The 25,846-nt window shown below is 43.2% G+C and overlaps 1 protein-coding gene across 2 annotated transcripts in view; it reads right to left on the minus strand.

Moving 5' to 3' along the window:
- Positions 1-25,846, minus strand: part of BEND7 (BEN domain containing 7) — a 211,076-nt gene that overhangs the window by 17,155 nt on the left and 168,075 nt on the right. For both annotated transcript variants that reach the window (XM_073551274.1, XM_073551273.1), the window contains exons 5-7: positions 19,005-19,261; positions 10,734-10,959; positions 8,876-9,001 (exon numbers count right to left, since the gene is read on the minus strand). In XM_073551274.1, the coding sequence (XP_073407375.1) occupies positions 8,876-9,001; positions 10,734-10,959; positions 19,005-19,261 (609 nt within the window). The remainder of the gene's footprint in view (positions 1-8,875; positions 9,002-10,733; positions 10,960-19,004; positions 19,262-25,846) is intronic.

The raw sequence follows: 25,846 nt of genomic DNA on the forward strand, positions 1-25,846 counted from the left end.
TCTCTATATCTATCTATAGCTATATATATCTCTATCTATTATCTTCATATCTATCTATCCATCGATCTATCTATTTATCCCCTATCTATCTATCTATCTATCTATCTATCTACCTATCTACCTATCTATCTCTATCTATATCTATTTATAGCTATCTATTTCTATATATCTATCTCTATATCTATCTATTTATCCATCTTCTATCTATCTATTTATCTAGTGTTATACCCTATGAGGGGGCAGCATTATATTCTATGAGGAGGTACATTATACCCTATGAGGGGGCAGCATTATACCCTATGAGGGGGCACCATTATACCCTATGTGGGGGTGCGCTATACCCTATGAGGGGGTGCATTATACCCTATGAGGGGGTGCATTATACCCTATGAGTGGGGGAAGCATTATACCCTATGAGGGGGCAGCATTATATTCTATGAGGAGGTACATTATACCCTATGAGGGGGCAGCATTATACCCTATGAGGGGGCACCATTATACCCTATGTGGGGGTGCGCTATACCCTATGAGGGGGTGCATTATACCCTATGAGGGGGTGCATTATACCCTATGAGTGGGGAAGCATTATACCCTATGAGGGGGTGCATTATACCCTATGAGGGGGTGCATTATACCCTATGAGTGGGGGAAGCATTATACCCTATGAGGGGGTGCATTATACCCTATGAGGGGGCAGCATTATACCCTATGAGGGGGCTACATTATATTCTATGAGATGGCTGCATTATATTCTATGAGGGGGCTGCTTTATATTCTATTAGGGAGGCTACCCCAACTCCTGCTACATAACTAAGACCTGTACTGCCTTATATTATACCCTGATATTAGCGCGTTTTACCGCACAATTGGTGGTCTTGTATTTCTTTCTATGCAGCTACATAGTGGGCCCCAAGAATGATTTTCTCTGGTGGGCCCAAGGTGCTCCAGTCCGACGCTGTGAAGGCCAGTCTGGTGTGAGCCTCGACTGGACCATCAGACAAATTTTCTGTAACGTGTGTGCATGGAGACACATGTTCGTACCTCACCACGGTCATATGCATTACTACTTGCTATGGGTCTGTGCAACATAAAGTGGGACTCGTCCCTGCGTTATTGCATGATGTTATCTTGGGCCGGGATTTTCCCCACTTCTGGCAATTGTGGGAGAATCAGTTGATGCCCTCGGGTAATAGTGGACATGATTCTTCTCCCAGGGCGCGTGTGGGTCCCGAACTCCTGGAAGAGGTCTCCCCGGAAGACTCGGGGGAAGAGTCTGCTGGAAATGACCTGCAGTTCCCGTTTTCAGTCATGGCGGGTGATACGGAGGAGACCAGGGAAGAGGAGGAGGCCGACAGACGTCCACCTCCCCGTTTGCCGCATTTGGAAGTTCAGAAAGATGACTTCCAAAGCGAGCAGATAAAGGATCCTACCCTTTCTCAGGCTAGGACAAATGTAAAAGTGATAAATGGGGTACCCGTAGAACCTGGCTCTAGGCTGGCATATCCTTACATGGTCCTGGAGAATGATTTACTATATCAGATAGAGAAAAAGGGGGAAGACACGGTGCAACTATTAGTCGTGCCAAAACTCTACCGGCGGCAGGTGCTGGACCAGGCCCACGGACATGTGATGGGAGGTCACCTGGGTGTCCAGAAAACCACCGAAAGGATATTACACTGTTTTGTTTGGCCAGGCATGCATCACGATATTTGTGTATATTGTGAGTCTTGTCCTGACAGCCAAGCCTCTGCACCTAAGCCCCGGTTCTGTAGCCCTTTGGTACCCCTACCTATTATTGAGGTCCCGTTTGAGAGGATTGGGATGGATTTAGTTGGGTCCCTTCCACGGTCTGCACGTGGACACCAACATATCCTGGTCATCTTGGATTATGCCACTCGTTACCCGGAGGCCATTCCTTTGCGTAACACGGCCACCAAGACGATTGCCAAGGAACTGGTGCATGTGTTTAGTCGGGTCGGTATACCAAAACAGATACTCACCGACCAGGGGACCCCCTTTATGTCCAGGGTAATGAAGGAGCTCTGCCGGTTGTTACAAATCGAACCGTTACGCAGATCCGTGTATCACCCTCAAACAGACGGGTTGGTCGAACGGTTCAATAAAACTCTGAAGCAGATGCTGAGAAAGGCGATAGACAAGGATGGGAAGAACTGGGACTATTTACTTCCGTATTTGCTTTTGCCATCAGGGAAGTGCCCCAGTCTTCAACGGGGTTCTCACCTTTTGAGTTATTGTATGCCCGACGTCCTCGCGGACTGTTAGACGTCGCCAAAGAATCCTGGGAGGGTCAGGTCACTCCGTTTAAAACGGTGACAGATCACGTATCCCAAATACAGGACCGTATTGCGGCTGTTATGCCTATCGTCAAAGAACACATGATGAAGGCTCAGGGAGCCCAAAAAAAATCTATTATAGGGGCGCCAAGATCCGTACGTTTGCACCCGGAGATAGGGTGTTGATCCTGGTCCCCACGGTGGACAGTAAGTTCCTGGCAAAGTGGCAGGGCCCCTTTGAGATTAAGGAAAGAGTTGGTGAAGTAAACTACAAAGTATACCATGCAGGTAAACAGAAACCTGAACAGGTTTATCATGTAAATCTGATAAAACCCTGGAAAGATCGGTCTGCCTTGTCAGCGGAGCTGGCCCGTCCCGTCTTCTCACAAACCGTACCGGAGGTACGGGTTGCAGAGACTCTCTCGGAGTGGCAAAAGACTGAGGTCAGGCAGTTTCTACTTCACAACCAAAAGTTTTTCTCAGAAAAACCCGGGCAGACTACGCTAATGAAACATGACATCGTAACGGAACCTGGTGTCACAGTTCATGTGAAACCCTACAGAATTCCGGAAGCGCGCCGTGAAGCCGTTTCCCGAGAAGTGAAGGCAATGTTAGAGTTAGGTGTCATTGAGGAATCGCACAGTGCTTGGTCCAGCCCGATTGTGTTAATTCCTAAACCGGACGGCACAATCCGGTTCTGCAATGACTTCAGGAAACTGAATACGGTCTCAAAATTTGATGCCTACCCTATGCCCCGGGTCGACGAGTTAATAGATCGGTTAGGAAAAGCCCGGTATATTACGACCCTAGACCTAACAAAGGGGTATTGGCAGATCCCTCTGGCGGAGGCTACCAGAGAAAAGACGGCATTTGCTACGCCGGAAGGTCTATTTCAGTATGTGTATATGCCGTTTGGACTGCACGGAGCACCGGCGACCTTCCAGAGACTGATGGATCGAGTCCTGAGGCCACATAGGCAGTACGCTTCGGCCTATTTGGATGACATTGTCATTTACAGCTTGGACTGGGAGACTCATCTCCAGAAAGTACAAGCTGTGATTGACGACCTGTGGGAGGCAGGTCTAACCGCGAACCCCAAGAAATGTCACATCGGGCTAGAAGAAGCCCGGTATTTGGGGTATGTAATTGGGAGGGGTGTTGTTAAACCCCAGGTTGATAAGATTCAAGCGGTTCAGGACTGGCCGCAACCTGTCAACAAGAGGCAGGTGCAAGCCTTTCTGGGGATCGCCGGCTATTATCGCCGGTTCATACCCAATTTTGCATCCATCGCTACCACCCTGACGGATCTTACCAAAGGGAAAGACTCCGTCATGATTAAATGGAATTTAGCGGCTGAAGAAGCCTTCCATAGCCTAAAACGGGCACTTTGCTCTCAACCCGTACTGGTGACTCCGGACTTCCGCAGCGAGTTTGTGGTACAAACGGATGCCTCTGATACCGGTATCGGGGCCGTACTGTCACAAGTGAGGGACGGAGTGGAACACCCAGTCCTCTATCTCAGCAGGAAGCTGAATAAACATGAGCAAAAGTATGCGGTAGTAGAAAAAGAGTGCCTAGCCATTAAGTGGGCTCTAGAGGCCCTCAAATATTACCTGGTGGGCAGAAAGTTCAGGCTAATCGCTGACCATGCCCCTCTCAAGTGGATGCACTTGCACAAGGAACGGAATAGCTGGGTGACCCGGTGGTTCCTTGCTCTGCAGGCCTACACTTTTAAGGTGGAGCACCGCCCAGGGGTACAGATGGGGAATGCAGATGCCCTGTCCCGAGTGCACCGTTTGGCGGGTGTCATTGCTCGACCAGAGTGGTCTGAGCAGGGGGGGGGGGGATATGTGGGAATAGTGGATGAGGGCAGGTATATCTCGCCCAGATACCTTTCCTATGTGGCCTACTCTGGTCAGTGTCTCACCTGGTGACTAATGAATAATGGGAGGCGGATATAAAAGGATGCCAGGTGGTTGTGTGAGTGTCTCAGCCTGGGAACACAGAGAGTCTGTCTGTGTGAGAGACACGTGAGTGAAAGCAGTGCCCACTGCAACTGTGGTTTGGCTGGACGGGAGAAGCCCGCCAGTTGGTAGTTAGGTTGTACCTTGTTTAGTTAGTGCCGGACAGGCAAGGATTTGTTTTATGTTTTTTTTCTTTATGCATTGCTTTCACCTTTAATAAACCTGACCCAGTGTCAGTTATACCCGGACCCCGGCTGTGCGCCTGAGTTTCATGCTGAACGCACGTGACCTTTGACCCCAGCAAAGGCGATCCTGGAGTGTTTTATCACTAATATATATATATATATATATATATATATATATATATATATATATATATATATACACTCACTGGCCACTTTATTAGGTACACCATGCTAGTAAGGGGTTGGACCCCCTTTTGCCTTCAGAACTGCCTCAATTCTTCGTGGCAGAGATTCAACAAGGTGCTGGAAGCATTCCTCAGAGATTTTGGACCATATTGACATGATGGCATCACACAGTTGGCGCAGATTTGTCGGCTGCACATCCCTGATGCGAATCTCCCGTTCCACCACATCCCAAAGATGCTCTATTGGATTGAGATCTGGTGACTGAGGAGGCCATTTGAGTACAGTAAACTCATTGTCATGTTCAAGAAACCAATCTGAGATGATTCGAGCTTTATGACATGGCGCATTATCCTGCTGAAAGTAGCCATCAGATGTTGGGTACATTGTGGTCATAAAGGGATGGACATGGTCAGCAACAATACTCAGGTAGGCTGTGGCGTTGCAACGATGCTCAATTGGTACCAAGGGGCCCAAAGAGTGCCCAGAAAAAATTCCCCACACCATGACACCACCACCACCAGCCTGAACCGTTGATACAAGGCAGGATGGATCCATGCTTTCATGTTGTTTACGCCAAATTCTGACCCTACCATCCGAATGTCGCAGCAGAAATCGAGACTCATCAGACCAGGCAACGTTTTTCCAATCTTCTACTGTCCAATTTCGATGAGCTTGTGCAAATTGTAGCCTCAGTTTCCTGTTCTTAGCTGAGAGGAGTGGTACCCAGTGTGGTCTTCTGCTGCTGTAGCCCATCTGCCTCAAAGTTCGACGCACTGTGCGTTCAGAGATGCTCTTCTGCCTACCTTGGTTGTAACGGGTGGCAATTTGAGTCACTGTTGCCTTTCTATCAGCTCGAACCAGTCTGCCCATTCTCCTCTGACCTCTGGCATCAACAAGGCATTTCCGGCCACAGAACTGCCGCTCACTGGTTTTTTTTTCTTTTTCGGACCATTCTCTGTAAACCCTAGAGATGGTTGTGCGTGAAAATCCCAGTAGATCAGCAGTTTCTGAAATTCTCAGACCAGCCCTTCTGGCACCAACAATCATGCCACGTTCAAAGGCACTCAAATCACCTTTCTTCCCCATACCAATGCTCGGTTTGAACTGCAGGAGATTGTCTTGACCATGTCTACATGCCTAAATGCACTGAGTTGCCGCCATGTGATTGGCTGATTAGAAATTAAGTCTTAACACACAGTTGGACAGGTGTACCTAATAAAGTGGCCAGTGAGTGTATATATATATATATATATATATATATATATATATATATAAACAACGACAAAGCAAAGTCCAGCAATAACAGGAATGGGCCAACATACCAACAACAGTGTGTGGCAACCTTGTGAAGACTTACAGAAAACGTTTGACCTCTGTCATTGCCAACAAAGGATATATCACAAAGTATTGAGATGAAATTTTGTTTCTGACCAAATACTTATTTTCCACCATAATATGCAAATAAAATGAAAAAAAAACAGACAATGTGATTTTCTGGATTTTTTTTTCTCAGTTTGTCTCCCATAGTTGAGGTCTACCTATGATGTAAATTACAGACGCCTCTCATCTTTTTAAGTGGTGGAACTTGCACTATTGCTGACTGACTAAATACTTTTTTTCCCCATTGTATATATATACATACATACACATACATATGCATACACATGTACATATTAAAGTATTGTCTAAGCAGGTACTCTGCAATCTGAGAGATAAGAGATGCACCTTTCCTTGTAACAAAGACTTCATGTCTGCTTGGCCAATCTGATTGTGAATGCTAAAGGTGAAGGTAGGAAGGAATATGTCAGCAGAAGAAGCTGACACCTATCTTATGCATATGGCCAGTTCACAGATACTTCTCCGCTTCACCCTCTATGAGCCCCAATACGCATGTAAGTCAGCAGAACATTCTTATTTTGGGAGACTGGACAACTATCTACTGTGTATGAGGGTCTCCAAACTCTCCCCTTACAGCATCATTATGTAACAGCAGCGACCAAAGCTATCTCAGATTGCCGCTGTTTAACGTTGTGGCTCCCCACATATTCAATCTTCCTTGAGGCCACAACCATGCAGATCTGCTTGCTATAGAAGCAATCAGCCTGCATAAAATGAGTGTCCCATAGTGGGATAAGGTGTAAAAGTAAGAATTAAATAAAAAACTAAAAAAAAAAAATAATTGTAAAAATATTTAAAAATAATAAATATTAAATCTAGATTTATTCCAGCAATAAAAAAAATTGAATAAAAAATAATCTAAACAATAGAAGTACACATTTAGTTTTGCTGTGTCTGTAACGACCCGACCTATAAAACTGTCCCACTAATTAACCCCTTTAGTAAACACCATAAAAAAAAATGCTTTAATATCATACCGCCAAACAAAAAGTGGAATAACACGTGATCAAAAAGACGGATATAAATAAACGTGGTACCGCTGAAAACGTCATCTTGTCCCGCAAAAAGCAAGTTCCATCACCACAAAAATAAAAAAGTTATAGCTCTCAGAATAAACTGATGCAAAAACAAATATTTTTTATATAAAGTTTTTATTGTATAAAAGCGCCATAACATCTCAAAATAATATAAATGAGGTATTGCTGTCATTGTACTGACCCGAAGAATAAAACTGCTTTATCAATTTTTCCACACACTGAACACTATAAATGCCCCACCAAAAGAAATTAATGAATTGCTGTTTTTTGTTCATTCTGCCTCCCAAAAATCGGAATAAAAAGCGATCAAAAAATGTAATGTGGCCACAAATGATACAAAAAAAGTCACCTCGTCCAGCAAAAAATAAGACCTCACATGACTCTGTGGGCCAAAATATGGAAAAATTATAGCGCTCAAAATGTGGTGATGCAAAAACAATTTTTTGCAATAAAAAGCATCTTTTAGTATGTGACAGCTGCCAAACATAAAATCTGCTATAAAAACCCACTATAAATAGTAAATCAAACCGCCCTTTATCACCCCTTTAGTAAGGGAAAACTAATAAAATAATTTTTTTTTATTTATTTCCATTTTCCCCATTAGAGTTAGGCTAAATTTAGAGTTAGGGTTGGGGCTAAAGTTAGGATTACAGTTACGAATGGGATTAGGGTTAGAGTTGTGATTAGGGTTATGGTTGGGATTAGGGTTAGGGGCATGTTGGGGTTAGGGTTGGAGTTAGAATTGGGGGGTTTAGGCACAAACAACTTTTAGGGTCCAATTTCTCCTGTTACCCTTGGGAAAATAAAAAATTGGGGGCGAAAAGATCATTTTTGTGAAAAAAATTATTTTTTATTTTTACGGCTCTACATTATAAACTTCTGTGAAGCACTTGGGGGTTCAAAGTGCTCACCACACATCTAGATAAGTTCCATAGGGGGTCTACTTTCCAAAATGGTATCAATTGTGGGGGGTTTCAACTGTTTAGGCACATCAGGTGCTCTCCAAACGCGAAATGGCATCTGATCTCAATTCCAGCCAATTTTGCATTGAAAAGTTAAACGGCGTTCCTTCCCTTCCGAGCTCTGCCATGCGCCCAAACAGTGGATTACCTGCATATATGGGGTATCAGCGTACTCAGGACAATTTGTACAACTTTTGGGGTCCAATTTCTCCTGTTACCTTGGTAAAATAAAACTGGATCTGAAGTAAATTTTTTGTGAAAAAAAGTTAAAAGTTCATTTTTTTTAAACATTCCAAAAATTCATGTGAAGCACCTGAAGGGTTAATAACCTAATCTTGAATGTGGTTTTGAGCACCTTGAGGGGTGCCTGTTTTAGAATGGTGTCACTTTTGGGTATTTTCTATCATATATACCCCTCATAGTGACATCGAATGTGATGTGGTCCCTTAAAAAAATGGTGTTGTAAAAATATAGTATTTTGTGTGATATATCCCTGTAATTTAAGGGCATGAAAATTCAAATTTGGAAAATTTTCGCCAAATTTCCGTTTTGTTCACAAATAAACGCAAGTCATATTAAATAAATTTTACCACTATCATGAAGTACAATATGTCACAAGAAAACATTGTCAGAATCACAGGGATCCATGGACGCGTTCCAGAGTTCTTACCTCATAAAGGGACAGTGGTCGGAATTGTAAAAATTGGCCCGGTCATTAACATGCAAACCACCCTTGAGGGTAAAGGGGTAAATGGGACTATCAGCTTAATTTCAATTGCAAATAAAGTGGAGATTAGATGAACTTTAAACTTAACATCCCTTTCAGACAGAGGTATATAATTAGCTCACCTAGATCAGAACCTCTTTTTAATCTTCTCCTAGCGAGTTTGATCTGATCCTGGAGAATCTGTACCCAATGTCGTGGCCCAGGCACCTTTTCTACACTGTTAGCAGTGCAATATTTTTCTGTAAAGACTGGGAAACAGAAATACCATTAATAAATATGGAAGATTGATGGACAATTATCTCTTCTACAAGAAGACAGAGAGAGATGTAGCATTTCAGGGAAGAAGTCTCTGTGCGTATAAAAACTGCATCAATAACATCTTGGTATGGCTGCTGAAACTGCTGGATACACAAAATGGTAATGAAGACCTCCGTCATTGTGCAGAGGAGATGTGCTTGTGCATCCTCATGTGAACCTGCTAATATAAAAGGGTAGAGACAAAGCTGAGAACAGCACATGGATCTGGGCTATACAGGGGACCACAATCCACATCTCTTTCTCCTATCGCCTTGTCATTATCACTGCATGGAATCGAAAAATGCTTCACGAAGTCTTGTGCATCTAGCATGTAATTAAGAAGCAGGATCATTTCCATACAAGTAGCCCTGATACGTGCCTCTAAATGGCATGATTTAGTCTCTCAATAATGAAGACAGGAAAGCCTGGGATGCTTACAGTAATTCTAGATATTTCTGTCTGAGGTTTGGGCTATCTGCAGCCACATTTAATAAAACCAACCGTAAGGCTATAGATTTTCTAAGCGATACATAATTAGATGTGGAAATGCCATGTCTGATAGATTTGAGTCCCTGCGGTGGAACCTGCATCTATCTCGAGAAGGGGCTCAGTAGCACCAGCTGGAAATAAAAAGGTGACTGCACATGTGGGTCTCCTATCTGCTCCTTTGAATGGGAGTTCTGGAAATCGGCAAAAGTGCTTGCTCACCAATTTTCTAAACTTCCATATAAATGAATGGATAGCCATGGTTGTGCATCCGACTGTCTGTTCCCAGTGATGTGTGTTGTGGCTCCGTTCTCAAAACCAATGTGAGAACCAAATCGATCAAACATTTATAGCATACTAGATGGTGGCCCGATTCTAACGTGTCGGGTATTCTAGATAAAAAAACAAAATAAAAAAAAGGTTATTCTCACCTTCCGACCGCCCCCGATCTCCTCTCCACGCTCCCGGCATCTTGCGGTCCCAATAATGCGTAACGCGAAGGACCGGAGATGACGTCACTCTTGCGAGAGCACGACGTCATCAGCGGTCTTTCGCGCAAAGCATTACTGGGACCGGAAGATGCCGGGCGCGTGGTGAGAGGAGGGAAAGAGTCCGAGGGCCATCGGAAGATGAGTATATCACTTTTTTATTTTAATTCTATTTTTTACAGGTTTATGGTACCCAGGGCCTGGAGGAGAGTCTCCTCTCCTCCGGACCCTGGGTACCATCCGGACATTGAGAGCTGCGTCGGTCATCTCCCGGCTGCATCGCCGCTGACCTCCGTGCGGCAGGAGATGACCCGCGGCAACCGTCGGGAAATCATAGGCTAGTGCCGCAGATCTCCCGACGGTGGCGTGCGTCGTTTGAATGCCGCGCCAATTCGCGGCCGGACTGCGCCTGTCGCTGACCAATCAACGACGAGGGATTTCCGTTACAGACAGACAGAATTAGACGATTATATAGTAGATCCTATGTGTAAGATGGGACAACCCATATAAGGTACTATCGTTCTATGATCCTATGTGAACGTGGCATCTAGGATGCCCCTTCACTTAGATACTGTTATTACACGTGTGTTTCCATATTTTGTATAACCTCATGTGTAGTAATCTTGCCATCTTGTCCCGCTCTATATGAATCCCTTTACACAGAGAACAGCACAAATTCTACAGTCCAGCTATTATAATAAAGGTGTACCTTTTATCGCTCCCACAATATTTTGATCCAATCCTTGCCTGTTGTCATTGAGTCCGCGCTTCCTTTTTCCATTGGGTAGAGATGTTGCCAGAGTTTTATCATCAAAAAAAGCACAAACGAGTTTCCTAAAAAGTAGGCTGCCCGACCTCTTATAGTTAGATAATATGGAGTCCAGCTGAGATTTCGGCATGAAGACATCAAACCCTTCTGCCAACTGCACATCTGGCTAACAAATCAAAACATATCATGATGTTAGAATAGTGCACTGGGCCTCGAGTTTTTTTGTTGTTCATCTAAACTTCTACAATCTGTACATTTGCCTTTTCCTTACAAAATGTGTATGCAATTGTCTGGCCTAGTACGTTCTGCAAAAGTATAAAACAAGGTGAAATGATTATGATTGGCTTTCAGTACCATCTTTATGCTGATGACACACAACTATACACGTCATCCCCCGACCTTACCCCCGCTGTACTACAGAACGCCAGTGACTGTCTGTCCACAGTCTCCAACATCATGTCCGCCCTCTATCTGAAACTCAACCTCTCCAAAACTGAACTTCTTCTGCTCCCGCCGTCTACTAACCTCCCTAAATCTGACATTTCCATCTACGTGGGTGGCACCATAATAACACCCAGGCAGCATGCGCGCTGCCTGGGTGTTATGTTTGACACCAATCTCTCCTTAACATCCCATATACAATCTCTCGCCTCCTCTCGCTGCTTACACCTAAAGAACATCTATAGAATCCGCCCTTTTCTCACCATGGAAACAAAAAAAACCCTCAGTGTCGCCTTGATCCATTCCTGCCTGGACTACTGCAACAGTCTACTAATTGGTCCCCCCCGTTACTCGACTTTCCCCTCTCCAGTCCATACTTAATGCAGCAGCCAGAGTCCTCCATCTGGCTAATCGGTACTCGGACACGTCCGCTCTTCGCTAGACGTTACATTGGCTTCCCATTCATTATAGGATCCAATTCAAAGTACTTGTTCTCACCTACAAAGCTCTCCACAGTGCGGCACCCCCCTCTCCTCCCTTATTTCTGTCAATCGGCCTAACCGACCGCTGCGCTCTGGAAACTACTTACGACTAACCTCTGCACTAATCCATACCTCCCACTCCCGACCCCAAGACTTATCCCGCGCTGCGCCAATCCTCTGGTATGCTCTACCCCAAGAAATTAGGACTATCCACAACTTACACAGCTTTAGGCGCTCTCTCAAAACACATCTGTTCAGAGCAGCCTATCACGTTCCCTAATCAAAGTCATTTTATGTGAAAGTGTGCATGTGTAGCCCATTCACCAGCTTCATCTATCCCTCACTCCCTCAAGATGTCTGGATCATCATTGTAAATACACACCTGTAGTTTGTATCTCCCCCACCTCATTGTAGATTGTAAGCTCTCACGAGCAGGGTTGCCTAATTTTGCTTTAACTACTGTATTCTTAGCATTGTTACTTATGATTTGTGTTTTGAAACTGCGAGGCTGGGTGCACACGTCCAGAATTCCCACGGATTTTATGCGTTTTTTTCACAGCGAAAACGCTGCAAAAACGCATAAAATAAGCAAGCCATTGCATTCAATGGCATTTCGCACATGTTGTGCTAATGCTGCGTATTATTCCATGGCAAAATCGTATCGCTGAAAAATACGCAGAATGCTCATTCTTTGTGCGGAATCGCGGGAATTCCGCACACATAGGAAAGCATTGTTCCGCTTACTTTCCGCATGTTGCTGTGCCCACTGTGCGCAAAGTAAGCGGAAAATATGCGGATGGTACCCAGGGTCTGGAAGAGAGGAAATTCTCCTCCAGGCTCTGGGTACCATATAACTGTAAAGAATAGAATTAAAATAAAAAACAGCGATATACTCCCCTTCCGGCAGCCCCCGCAGCGTTCCCAGGCTTCAGTGATGCTCCCGCCAACTCCCATTCCCAGTTATGCCTTGCGACAATGACATTTGATGAAGTCATGGTCTCGCGATACTCATCGCTGGGAACGGGACTTGCCGGGAGCATCGCGAGGATTGGCGACGCTGCACGGGACGCCGGAAGGTGAGAAAAACACCATTTTTTATTTTTTTTTTAATTATTTTTAACTTTATATCTTTTTACTACTGAGGCTGCATAGGCAGCCTCAATAGTAAAAAGTTGGTCACACTCGTCAAACACTATGTTTGACGAGTGTGACCAACCTGTCAATCAGTTTTCCAAGCAATGCTACAGATCGCTTGGAAAACACTAGCATTCTGCAAGCTTATTACGCTTGCAAAACGCTAGATAAAACGCAGGACATACGCGGGAATTACACATGCGGAATTCTAGCGTATTTCCCGCGGGACGCCGTAAGGTGAGAAAAACACCATTTTTTAATTTTTTTTTTAAATTATTTTTAACTTTATATCTTTTTACTACTGAGGCTGCATAGGCAGCCTCAATAGTAAAAAGTTGGTCACACTCGTCAAACACTATGTTTGACGAGTGTGACCAACCTGCCAATCAGTTTTCCAAGCAATTCTACAGATCGCTTGGAAAACACTAGCATTCTGCAAGCTAATTATGCTTGCAAAACGCTAGTTAAATGCGTGAATTCCGCATGCGGAATTCTAGCGTATTTCCCGCGGCAGGGAGTTGCGGAATTCCCGCGGAAATTTCCGCGGCAATTCCGCAACGTGTGTACATAGCCTTAAACTCTAAAGCCCTGCGGAATATGTTGGCGCTGTATAAATAAAGATTATTATTATTATGACGGTATGTCCTTTGGCAGACCCCGTGCATAAGGAAATGTTAGAACAACCAGCTCCAATCTGTAAGAACGTGTCACAACATCACCACTTGTTCTGCATCTTTGACAAGAAAAAGTTGAAAAAGCCAATGTAGAAGTAGCTGTCAGCTATTGTGCTGGTCTGCCCAAGTTAGAACTAGCTGCAAGCAACACTTCCAAATGTAAAAAGTCATACTAAATAGGTACTCTTCCACCTACAGTAAAATATTCAGTCTTAAAGGGGCTGTCCAACCAGATAAAGAGTAGAATGAATGGGTTTGAAATACACATTGATACAACTTACTAACAGTCTTTTGTATTGTAGCATCTCCACTCCACATTCGGGTTTATTTCAACATTTCCTCCTTAGGTCGGCATGTGACTAGTGACATGATGAAGAAAGCTACTGCCTGCCTTTATTCAATAGGTCAGCTAATACCCATCCTCCATCATGGCTGACAAAGAAGCGGAGGAAGGGGCATAGCTATTGCACTGCGTCAAAGAGCCAACCCTTTTCTTCAAATCTCTGGCCACATGGGGACACAGAAACAAGAGGGGGAATCACCTTTTCTATGTCTGTATGAATTGGTAATGGAGTAGACTGGCACTGGACTAGGAATGTCAAGGCAGCTATTAAATGAAAATAAGATACCAAGGCAACTGTTTAATATTAGTAAGTTTAATCAATGTGCATTTTAAACACATTTAAATGGAATAAAGGGTAAAAACAACCCCCCAAAACCTCATTGTATGTGGACAGGCAGGTCTTTGAAAAGCTAAATCAGTTGACAACTTTTATATCTTCTATCTGTCACTGCATTAATTGTAATTTACATGAAAATGAGGACTTAAGTGCTCTGGGTGCACCAGAGTAGTTCCCAAGCCCCTGCCTTCTGAGGTTGCTTCCCTCCACAGCCCCAGGCATTTAACTTGATTGATAGCTAATGAGACATTGATAGTGAGCTATCAATCAAGTTAAAGAGTCTAGCTCTAGGCAGGGAAACAACCTCTGGAGGCTGAGGCTTGGAAAGTGTTCTGTGACACCCAAAAGCACTTAACACATAATTTTTATATGAAATAAAACACAGATTTCTTGGGAATGCAACAATAGATAACTTTTTATTTTTTCTATCAGTGGAATGAGCTTTCAAAGATCAGCATGACCATATATGCAGTTTGGGGAGGGGGAGAGAGATTAAACTTACTGACAGATTCCCTTTAAACAACTTTTTATATGACTGGACAACACTAAATCCTTCACAATGAAGCCTACCCCTGTGCACAGGATTACAGGAAATGTTTAGTCCTATCAGGATTGGCAGCGGTAGGTAAGTTTTTAAATAATTTTGAAAATCCTTTAATGAATTATTTTTATTTGTCCCTCAGCTTTCGCTCGCCCATGTTAGCAAACAATATATTTATATTAAAATTTTGTGCTTGTCTAATGGTATGTGTGCTGTGATTTCACACTGGTGACATTCTATATACATGGTTTTCAACTGAACTGCACAACCCAGTATGTATAACTTCACTGCTCACGTTAGTATATGGGTAGTATTGAAGTTCTACAAGCATAAGAGGAGTGATATACTACTGCAAGTGGAGGTTTTTGGGAAGTAATTGATTGATATGCTGCAGGAGAAGGCCATGGCAATGAGAGGATCGTTGTACTGCAGGAGGAGGCTATATAGTGAAGACTGAGGTGTGACGTCTTGCAGTTTGAGGCTGTATAAAGAGAAGGCTAAGATTAGTAATGTAAAGCAGGAAAGGGCTGTGAGTAGCAGAGGCAGCGAGGAGTGATGTTCACTGTGTCCAAAACGCTGCCTTCTATTGAACACAGGTAAATCCACATGTGTTCACTGAACCATGCGGATTTACCGCATCCAACACATTCTATTGATGTAATTTCTCTGGAAAAACGCGCCGCATGTTATTCTATGTGCGTGATCCTCAGGCATCTGTGGATGCATAGTGGACATGGGATTTTTTGAAATCCCATCCACTATGCTGTAACAGCTGGGCGCTGCGGTTTTGACGCTGCATAAATATGCAGTGTCAAATCCAAAGCAACTACTGATCGTGGGCACATACCCTTAGGCTGTATACAGAGAGCCTGAGAGGTGTGATGTAGTATAATATTATATTTACAGCGGCATGTAAAAGTTTGGGCACCCCTGGTCAAAATTACTGTGAACAGTTAAGCAAATTGAAGATAAAATGATCTCTAAAAGTCCTAAAGTTAAAGATGACACATATCCTTTGTATTTTAGGCAAAAAACATAGAGCTATTGTCACCTTTTACATTTTAAAGATAACAAAAAAGATAATGTGCCAATGCAAAAGTTTGGGCACACTGAATGGTCAGTACCTAGTAGCACCCCCTTCTTAAAGTATTACAGCTTGTAAAGGCTTTTTGTAGTCAGCCAAGAGTCTTTTCATTCTTGTTTGAGGGATTTTCATCCATTGGAAAATTCTTCCAGTTCTGTGAGATTCCTGGGTTGTCTTGCATACACTGCTATTTTGAGGTATAGTCACAGATTTTCAATGATGTTGAGATCAGGGGACTGTGAGGGGCATTGTAAAACCTTCAGCTGGAGCCTTTTGAGATAGTCTATTGTAGATTTTAATGTGTTTGGGATTATTATCCATCTGTAGAAGCCATCCTCTTTTCAACTTCAGCTTTTTTACAGATGGTGTTCAGTTTGCATCAAGAATTTGTTGAAATGTCATTGAATCCATTATTCCATGAAATATTGATCCAATAATTGATCCACCCCCAAGCTTAATGCTTGACGAGATTATCTCTTCCTGAAAATCTGTGCCCTTTTTTCTCCACATATACTGTACCTTTGATCACTGTGGCGAAAAAGTTCTATTTTAACCTAATCAGTCCACAGAACGTGTTTCCAAAATGCATGATGCTAGTTTAGAAGTTCTTTTGCATACTTCTGAAGCTGAGTTTTATAGTGAGGACGCAAGAGAGGTTTTCTTCTGATGACTTTTCCATGAAGGCCATATTTGTGCATGTGTCTCTTGCACAGTAGAATAATGGACCACAACTCCAGAGTCTGCTACATCTTTCTGAATATCTTTTACAGTCAAGCCGGGGTTCTGATTTGCCTCTCTAGCAATCCTACGAGCAGCTCTCACTGATATTTTGCTTGGTCTTCCAGACCTTATCTTGACCTCCACTGTTCCTGTTAACTGCCATTTTTTAATTGCATTTCAAAACTGAGGAAAGGTCAACTTGAAAATGCTTTGCTATCTTTTCATAGCCTTCTCCTGCTTTGTGGGCCTCCAACATTTTCATTTTCAGAGCGCTAGGCAGCTGCTTAGAAGAACCCATGGCGAATGTTTGTTGGCACAAGGTTAGAGGAAGTGGGGAAATCTATGTAATTTAAGATGCTAGATAACAAGACATAATTCTAATAGGCTAATTAACATCTAAAACCTTGGTCAAAGATATCTGAACACACAAATCTCCAAAGGTGCCCAAACATTTGCATCAGCCCATTTTCCTTTTTGTAATTTTTAAAATGGAAAAAAAAACCTTTTTTGTGCCTAAAATACAAAGGAAATGTGTCATCTTTAACTTTAGGCCTTCTAGAGATTTCATTTTCGACTTAACTGGTCACAATAACAGTAATTTTGACCAGGGGTGCCCAAACATTTACATGCCACTGTAAATGGGACTGAGAAAAGTGATGCACTGCAGGATGAAGCTGTATGTAGAGTAGGCTAAAATTAGTGATCTACTGTAGGGGCGGAGAGGAGTGATGTACTGCAGGGTGCATAAATAGTGAGCTTACACAAGTTGTGTACTGTTGGATGGGGCTGTATATAGAGGAGCACATCTGATGTTAACTAGACTGTCATAAAAATACACAAAGAAAATGGGAGACGTTTATTAGCATCCTGAATAGGACCTGTGCACAATATATACCGTATGGGAATAAACATGTTAGAAATAGGAGGAAACCACTATGGCTAAACAGAGCTGTAAGGGGTGCAATAAGTGACAAAAATAAAGCATTTAGAGAACTAAAGCAAGTAGGTAGTGATGAGGCATTAAATAAATATAGAAGATTAAATAAATTCTGTAAAAAGCAAATCAAGATAGCAAAGACTGAGACAGAGAGGCTCATTGCCAGAGAAAGTAAAAATAATCCCAAAATATTCTTTAACTACATAAATAGTAAGAAACTAAAAAATGATCGTGTTGGCCCCCTTAAAAATAGTCTGGGCGAAATGGTGGATGAGGAAAAAGCCAATATGCTAAATGACTTTTTTTTCAACAGTATTTACACAAGAAAATCCCATGACAGATAACATGATTAGTGATAAAAAATTCTCCATTAAATGTCACCTGCTTAACTCAGCAGGAAATACGGCAACGTCTAAAAATCGCTAAAATTGACAAATCCCCGGGCCCGGATGGGATACACCCCCCAAGTACTGCAGGAATTAAGTACAGTCATAGACCATTATTTTTAATCTTTAAAGATTCCATAATAACAGGGTCTGTACCACAGGACTGGCGTATGGCAAATGTGGTGCCAATATTCAAAAAGGGGACAAAAACTGAACTTGGAAATTATAGGCCAGTAAGTTTAACCTTAACTGTGGGTAAAATCCTGGAGGGTTTTCTAAGAGATACTATACTGGAGTATCTGAAGAATAACCTCATGACCCAATATCAGCATGGGTTTACAAGGGACCGCTCCTGTCAGACTAATCTGATAAGCTTTTATGAAGAGGTAAGTTCTGGACTGGACCAAGGGACTGCAGTGGACATGGTATACATGGACTTTTCAAAAGCTTTTGATACGGTGCCACACAAAAGGCTAATACATAAAATGAGAACAATGGGGAAAGGGGAAAATATGTGTAAGTGGGTTAAGAGCTGGCTCAGGGATAGGAAACAAAGAGTGGTTATTAATGGCGCACACTCAGACTGGGTCACGGTTAGCAGTGGGGTACCACAGGGGTCAATTGGGCCCGCTTCTTTTTAACATATTTTTTAATGACCTTGTAGGGGGCATAGAGAGTAGAATTTCAATATTTGCAGATGACACTAAACTCTGCAGGGTAATCAATACAGAGGAGGACAATTTTATATTACAGGAGGATTTATGTAAACTAATATATATATATATATATATATATATATATATCTCCTAAATGTGTACTTATAGCTGGATTTAGTTTAGTTATAATAATATTTCTTTGTTAAAATTAGCCGGTGTAACAAAAATTGGAGCATAATGTTGTTAGAATAAAAAACTGCTAGTTTCATGTCATGGTGACTTTAAGTGGCTTGTTATAAATTAATGTCTTCCCAATGCAGCATCTGCAGAGACAACACACTTCAGAATACAATAAAAAATCAGACTGGAAAGGACAAATGCTAATGTCTTTAGCTTTCCTGTAATGAGAAGTCATATGAAACTCATTACACTGCTTGAGGCCAACACAACTAATTAACCTTTGTATGGCAACTTACATCAGAGGATGACGAGTTGACAACAATGCCGAATGCTGGCACGTGATCATCCTCTTTCTTGATGGGCTCTGCTGGTGGCAGACTGGAGGACCTGTCTGGAAGAAGCACCGGCTTGTGTTCCCTCACACTCGTGCTGTGTATCGAGGTCACCAGTGCATTCTTTGGGAGAACTTTTTTCTTCATGATTCTTTTTCTTGAGAGAATGGTCTTCTGAGAGCATAGACATGACTGGGCGGTCTGCTGTCGAGTTTGTGCAACTATATAAAAACAAATGGACTTGAAAATGAAGCTTTGCAACTTTTATCTGCAAACAATTGTAATGATACTGACAAAAGCAATATTAGATCTCCTACATCAGTTCTGGTCTCTTTTTCCTAAACAGCACTGCCCACTTAGTAAACCTTGTTTTCATGCAGCCACCAGGAATTGTCTGGCAATTCAATGAAGTATACAGTACAATTCTTACACAACCCATGAATTCTTTCTTCTTAGCTGTGCTAAAAATGCTGAGGCAACACTTCCAGCATCCAGAGTCATGTGAGAATGCTCATTTTTTCATCTTTTAGACTGAAATCAAATGGGCCGTATATACTATGTGGTATTCCAGCAGGCGGTAGCTGGGAGGCTGGCTGCGAGGAGGTATGCCAATCAGCCACTCTGCCTTGGACAGGGTATATGGATACAAGGCTAGGGCAGCAAATGGAATCTTTGCCCCGAGTGAAGGAGTGCCTAGCTAAGTTCCTGTATGCCAGCCAAAACTTCTATTAAATCTGTTTCAAGCTAAATGTAAGGATATGTGCCCACGTAGTTTTTTGGGTGTGCGGATTTTGTAGAGAAAACCGCAGGTAAATCAGCAGGACAAAAGTTCTGCGGTTTTGCACCTCATAATGGATGAGGTGTAAAATTGCAGCGTTTCTGCACCAAACAATTGACATGCTGCGGTTTGTAAACCGCAGCAAAACCGCAGCGTGTGCACAGCTTTTTTTTATTTCCATAGGAAATAAAGGTACTGTACAAGGCAGCAGAATCTGCTGCGGACCCGCAGGTGCAGAAACGTTGCGGAACCGCAGCAGAATCCGCACCGTGTGCACATACCCTAACAGACAAAGAAAGGCATGTCTCCCCAAACCTCCTAATCCCTTCCTTACCCTCGGTGCGGATTCTGCTGTGGAATTTTCCGCCAGATTTTTCTAAGTCTGCAGGTAAAATGACCTGCGTTTTACCTGCAGTTTTAGTGCAGATTTAGGCTATGTGCACACGGTGCGGATTCTGCTGCGGATCCGCAGCGGTTTTGGCCCTGCGGGTCCGCAGCAGATTTAGGTGCGTTGTACAGTACCACTGTTTTCAATGGTAAACTGTAAAACGCTGTGCACATGCTGCGGATTTTTCCGCGTGGTTTTGCTGCGGGTTACAATCCGCAGCATGTCAATTCTTTGTGTGGATTTCGATGCGGTTTCACACCTATACATTATGAGGTGTGAAACTGCAGGGCAAAACCGCAGGCTAATCCGCAGGACTTCTGTCCTGCGGATTTAACTGCGAATTTTTCAACAAAATCCGCACAACCTAAAAACTACGTGTGCACTTACCCTTAGTGCAGATTTAGTGCAGTTTTTGTGTGGATTTACCCTGCAGTTTTCACCTGCAGATTTCTATAATGGAGCAGACGAAAAACTGCTGCAGAACTGCACAAAAGAAGTCACATGCTGCAGTATTAAATCTGCACCAAATCTGCGCGGAAAAATCTGCAGCATGTGCACAGTATTTTTTGTTTTACATAGCCTTAAATGGTACTGTACAACGCTTGCAGTTCTGCAGGGCCAAATCTGCTGCAGAACTGCACCAGAATCTGCACCGTGTGCACATACCCTAACATTAGACAAAAAGGCTTGTCTACATGTAACATTATCATTGCAACTTCAGTGGTCCCAGGCAACTACAATTCACAGAGGTAAGTGGACTTGATAACAGCCAGAACACCGTGACTCCTGATCTCTCCATCCCCGCCCAGATAACTCTTGGTAAGCACTACACATGTAGAGTGATCTGGTTCATCACTTTACTCCTCATACCAAAACATAAAATTGCAACATGCGCACCTCTAAAAAAGTATTTACAAGCAACAGGGCAAAACAATGGTGACCGGTTTCCTTTAATATCCCTCTTAATCCATCTTAGGTGTGTACTTTTGTCACAGGCATTAAATAGGGACCTGAATAATGTAAAGTGGTGGTTGGGATTGTTAATCAGAGGGTTAATCAAGTCATTATAATGTAAATGGACAACAAAATGTCCAGTATATTGCCACACATGACTTAAGGTACTGTCACACTAAGCGATATCGTTAGCAATATCGCTATAACTTGTGACGTTATAGCGATATTGTTACCGACATCGCTGTGTCTAATACTTACCTACGACCCGCTCCCCTGCTGGTTATCGCTGATCGCGCGAGAACGTTCAGGACCGCTTCTCGTCGTCAGCTTCCTGTGGCGCTTCCTGTGGAGAGACTAGCGTGGAGTCGGGGGGGAGGGCGTCAGGATCACCTAGTGTGACAGGTAAGTAGCGACCCCCGTCCCCAGCGATGTCGCTGGTGAGATCTGCCTGTGTGGCAGCTCACTAGCCACCACTTAGCGATGCACCAGCGATACTGACCGCGTCATATCGCTGGTACATCGCTAAATGTGACAGTACCTTTAGTCACTCTTCTCTCAATTCATGGCGTAACACAGACTACTGCAGTGTCTAATAAATATAACTGTAAATAAACAGGTCGGTGCCAAGCAAGCGATTACTGTATTTTATTTTGCTCACTTATAGAGAACCGTCATATTCCTCATGGCTATACAGACATCACTTACTAGAAAAAGGTAGAATGATGATGGTCGTTTTTTCTATCTCTGTCCAGCAGTTTATAAATCTCTAATCGCCTAATGTGTCCCTGAAATACATATTTTTAATATAAATATCTACTAGAGATGAGAAAAAGGGTTCCAGCTACCTTGGTCTATCATCAAGTTCTGTTCTCCATGACAGCCAGATCAGGGCACTGTTCACAACTGCACCTACAATCCTCTATCACCAAGTGACCTGCAGAGGTTCCCTGGATGCTGGACAGAAGATTGCCAGCACAGAAGTGTACACTGACCTGGCCTAGATGCCATAGAGGACTGGACGCCGGACAGGGTAGTTTGCTATAAGGCTATGTGCCCACGTAGCGTTTTAAAACGCTCACTAAAAACCGGACTCCTTCCCAGAAATCGCGCAGTTTTTTCTGCGCGATTTCACCGCGATTATGATCGCGATTTTGCCGCGATTTTCACGTGCGATATTCAAGCACTTTCCAAGCGATTTGAAGCATCGCTTGGAAAGTGATTCACAGGTTGGTCACACTCGTCAAACATAGTGTTTGACAAGTGTGACCAGGTTTTTACTATTGAGGCCGCCTATGCGGCTTCAATAGCAAAAGATAGGATGTTAAAATGCTAAAAAAAATAAAAAAAATCGGGGTATATTTACCTTCTGGCGTCCCGCGATGCATTCCCGGGCCACAGCGTTCCCAGTAATGCCTTGTGAGACCTGTGATGACGTAGTCTCGCGTTGCTATAGCGATCTCGCGAGACCACGTCATTACAGGGCCTTGCCGCAAGGCATTACTGGGAACGCTTAGGCCGGGAATGCAGCGCGGGACGCCGGAAGGTAAATATACCACGATTTTTTTTATTTTTTATTCTTTTTTTACAGGGGTATGGTACCCAGGGCCTGGAGGACAGTCTCCTCTCCTCCACACCGTGGGTACCAACCGCACATGAGACGCTTAACTTCCCGCATGGTGGGCATAGCCACATGCGGGAAGTAAGCGATTCTCATGCATTCCTATGGGTGCGGAATCGCGGCAATTCTTTGCAATTCCGCACAAAAGAATGAGCATGCTGCGATTTTTTTCCGCGATGCGATTCCGCCGCGGAAAAAAGTGCAGCATTAGCACAGCATGTGCGGAATGCCATAGGAATGCATGGGGGGCGTTCTGTACACGATTTTTAAGCGTTTTCACGCCGAAAATTGCGGCAAAAACGCTTAAAAATCGCTACGTGGGCACACAGCCTAAAAAGTTCGCAAAAAGATTCAATCAAATACATTGTTAGAATACTGCTGTTTAGTCTGAAATAAAATAGTTCTAAAATAAGTAATAGAAACCTTTTATTTTTTCATTTTTCTCTGCGATATTTTTTTCCTGGTTTACTGTGAAACTAGAAGGACAATGTAAAATGAATGTAATGCAATTATCTTGTAGCACTAGTAGAATTAAACACTAACCTCTTCACACCAGAGGTATTTCCGTTTTTGCGTCTGTGTTTTCCTCCCCTTCTTCCCAGAGCCATAACTTTTTTATTGGCCATGTGAGGGCTTGTTTTTTGCGGGACGAGTGTTACTTTTGAACAACAAAAAAAATCAAAATGCGTTGAAATTGAAAAAAAAAAAAGTGCAATTCCACAGTTTGTTTTTTGTTTTTTTTTTTACCATGTTCACTAAATCCTAAAACTGACCTGCCATTATGGTTTTCCAGTGATGAGCGAGTATACTCGTTGCTAGGGTTTTTCCGCGCATGCTCGGGTGTACTCCGAGTATTTTAGTGTGCTCGGAGATTTATTGTTTGTCGACGAAGCTGTATGATTTGCGGCTGATAGACAGGCTGAATACATGTGGGGATTGCCTGTTTGTTAGGAATTCCACACAAGTATTCAGGCTGTCCAGCACCCGCAAATCATGCAGCTGCGTCGACAAACACTAAATCTCCAAGCACGCCAAAATGCTCGGAAGACACCCGAGCATGCTCGGAAAACCCGAACAACGAGTATACTCACTCATCACTATTCTCCAGGTAATTAAGAGTTCAGAAACGCCAAACATGTCTAGGCCCTTTTTTTATTTAAGTGATGAAAAAAATCCAAAATTTTGTTAAAAAAAAAATGGTGTAATTTTCCGATAGCATCTCCATTTTTCGTGATCTGGGCCTGGGTGAGGGCTTATTTTTTTAGCGCCGAGCTGACGTTATTATTAATACAATTTTGGTGTTTGGTATATGATCTTTTGATCGCCCATTATTGCATTTTATTGCAATTTAGCGGCAACCAAAACAATGTAATTCTGACATTTTTAATTTTTTTTCTCATTACGCCGTTTAGTGATGGGGTTCTTTTTTTATATTAATAGATCTGGCGATTCTGAATGTGGCGATAGCAAATATGTGTCTGTTTGATTTTTTTTTAATGGTTTTATTTTGAATGGGGTGATTTGAACATATATATATATATACATATATATATATATATATATATATATATATATATATATATATATATAAAATAATATTTTTTAATATTTTTAAAAACACCAACCACAGGGCGGCGCTCATAGCAATCCGGCAAACACAAACATAGAGGTCTGCTTCAGACCTCTGGTTGTCATGCTGACCCATCAGTGACCCGTGATCATGTGAAGGGGTCACCGATGGACGGAATTTAGAACGCGTTTCTAGAAAGCGAGAGTTAAATGCCACTGTCAGAAATTGACAGCGGCATTTAACTAGTTAAAGGCCAAAGGTGGATCATGATTCAATTTGCGGCTGTTGCGAGCAAATGTCAGCTGTATAGATCAGCTGTCATGTGCCAGGAAAGGGGTTAAAGTCTAGACTTCAATCACACCTTAAAAGCTTTTTTTCAAACCCATAGTATGGGTGTACAGAGGCCAAAAGGTGGAATTTGTGTCACTGTCCAAATACTCCTGGATCCAACTGTACATGGCTGGATCCAACTTGGTACATAGTGACAGGAGCATCCATAACAGCGCAGTTGATGCCTAGATTACAATAGTCTCTGCTGCCGTCTGGGATTAATAGAGAAGTGATTTATAGTTACCGTATATACTCGCGTATAAGCCAAGATTTTCAGCCCATTTTTTGGGGCTGAAAGTCCCCCTCTCGGCTTATACGCGAGTCATATACCGGGGGGGTCAGAGATCATATTCACCTCTCCTGGCACGTCTCTGCAGCCTCTGCGTCTCCCTCTGCCGTCTGCTTCCTGCATTCAGCAGTCACATGGTACCGCTCATTAAACTCATGAATATGTGCATATTTAATGAGCGGTACCACGTGACCAGCTGAATGCAGGAAGCAGACGGCAGAGGGAGAAGTAGGGGCTGCCGCTGCAGAGAAGACCTTAAGCTAGGAGGGGTGAGTATGACGGGGGCAGAGTGATATTCACCTGTCCCCATTCCAAGCCGTGCACCGCTGTGTCTCCGGGTCCTCCTGCTGTGACGGCAGAGGGTGCGATGACGTAGTCAGTGCGCGTCCTCTGCTGTCACTGCAGAGAGCGGGGAGACACAGCGGTGGATGGCAATGGAACAGGTGAATATACCCAGCAACGGAGAGGTGAGTATGTCTTTTTTTTTTTTATTGTAGCAGCAGCAGCAGCAAATAAGGGTTATATATAGAGCATCTTATGGGGCAGCATTAACCCTTGTGGAGCAGCATATGGGGGGTATTTATGGGGCAGCATTAACCCTTGTGCAGCAGCATATGGGGGGGTATTTATGGGGCAGCATATGGAGGGTATTTATGGAGTATCTTCTTGGGCCAGCATTAACCCTTGTGGAGCAGCATATGGGGGGTATTTATGGAGCATCTTCTTGGGCCAGCATTAACCCTTGTGGAGCAGCATATGGGCGGTATTTATGGAGCATCTTCTTGGGCCAGCATTAGCCCTTGTGGAGCAGCATATGGGGGGTATTTATGGGGCAGCATTAACCCTTGTGCAGCAGCATATGGAGGGTATTTATGGAGC

The sequence above is a fragment of the Dendrobates tinctorius genome, unplaced genomic scaffold, assembly GCF_039654945.1.
Source record: "Dendrobates tinctorius isolate UK_male_01 unplaced genomic scaffold, ASM3965494v1 ptg000174l, whole genome shotgun sequence".
Taxonomy (NCBI): Eukaryota; Metazoa; Chordata; class Amphibia; order Anura; family Dendrobatidae; genus Dendrobates; species Dendrobates tinctorius.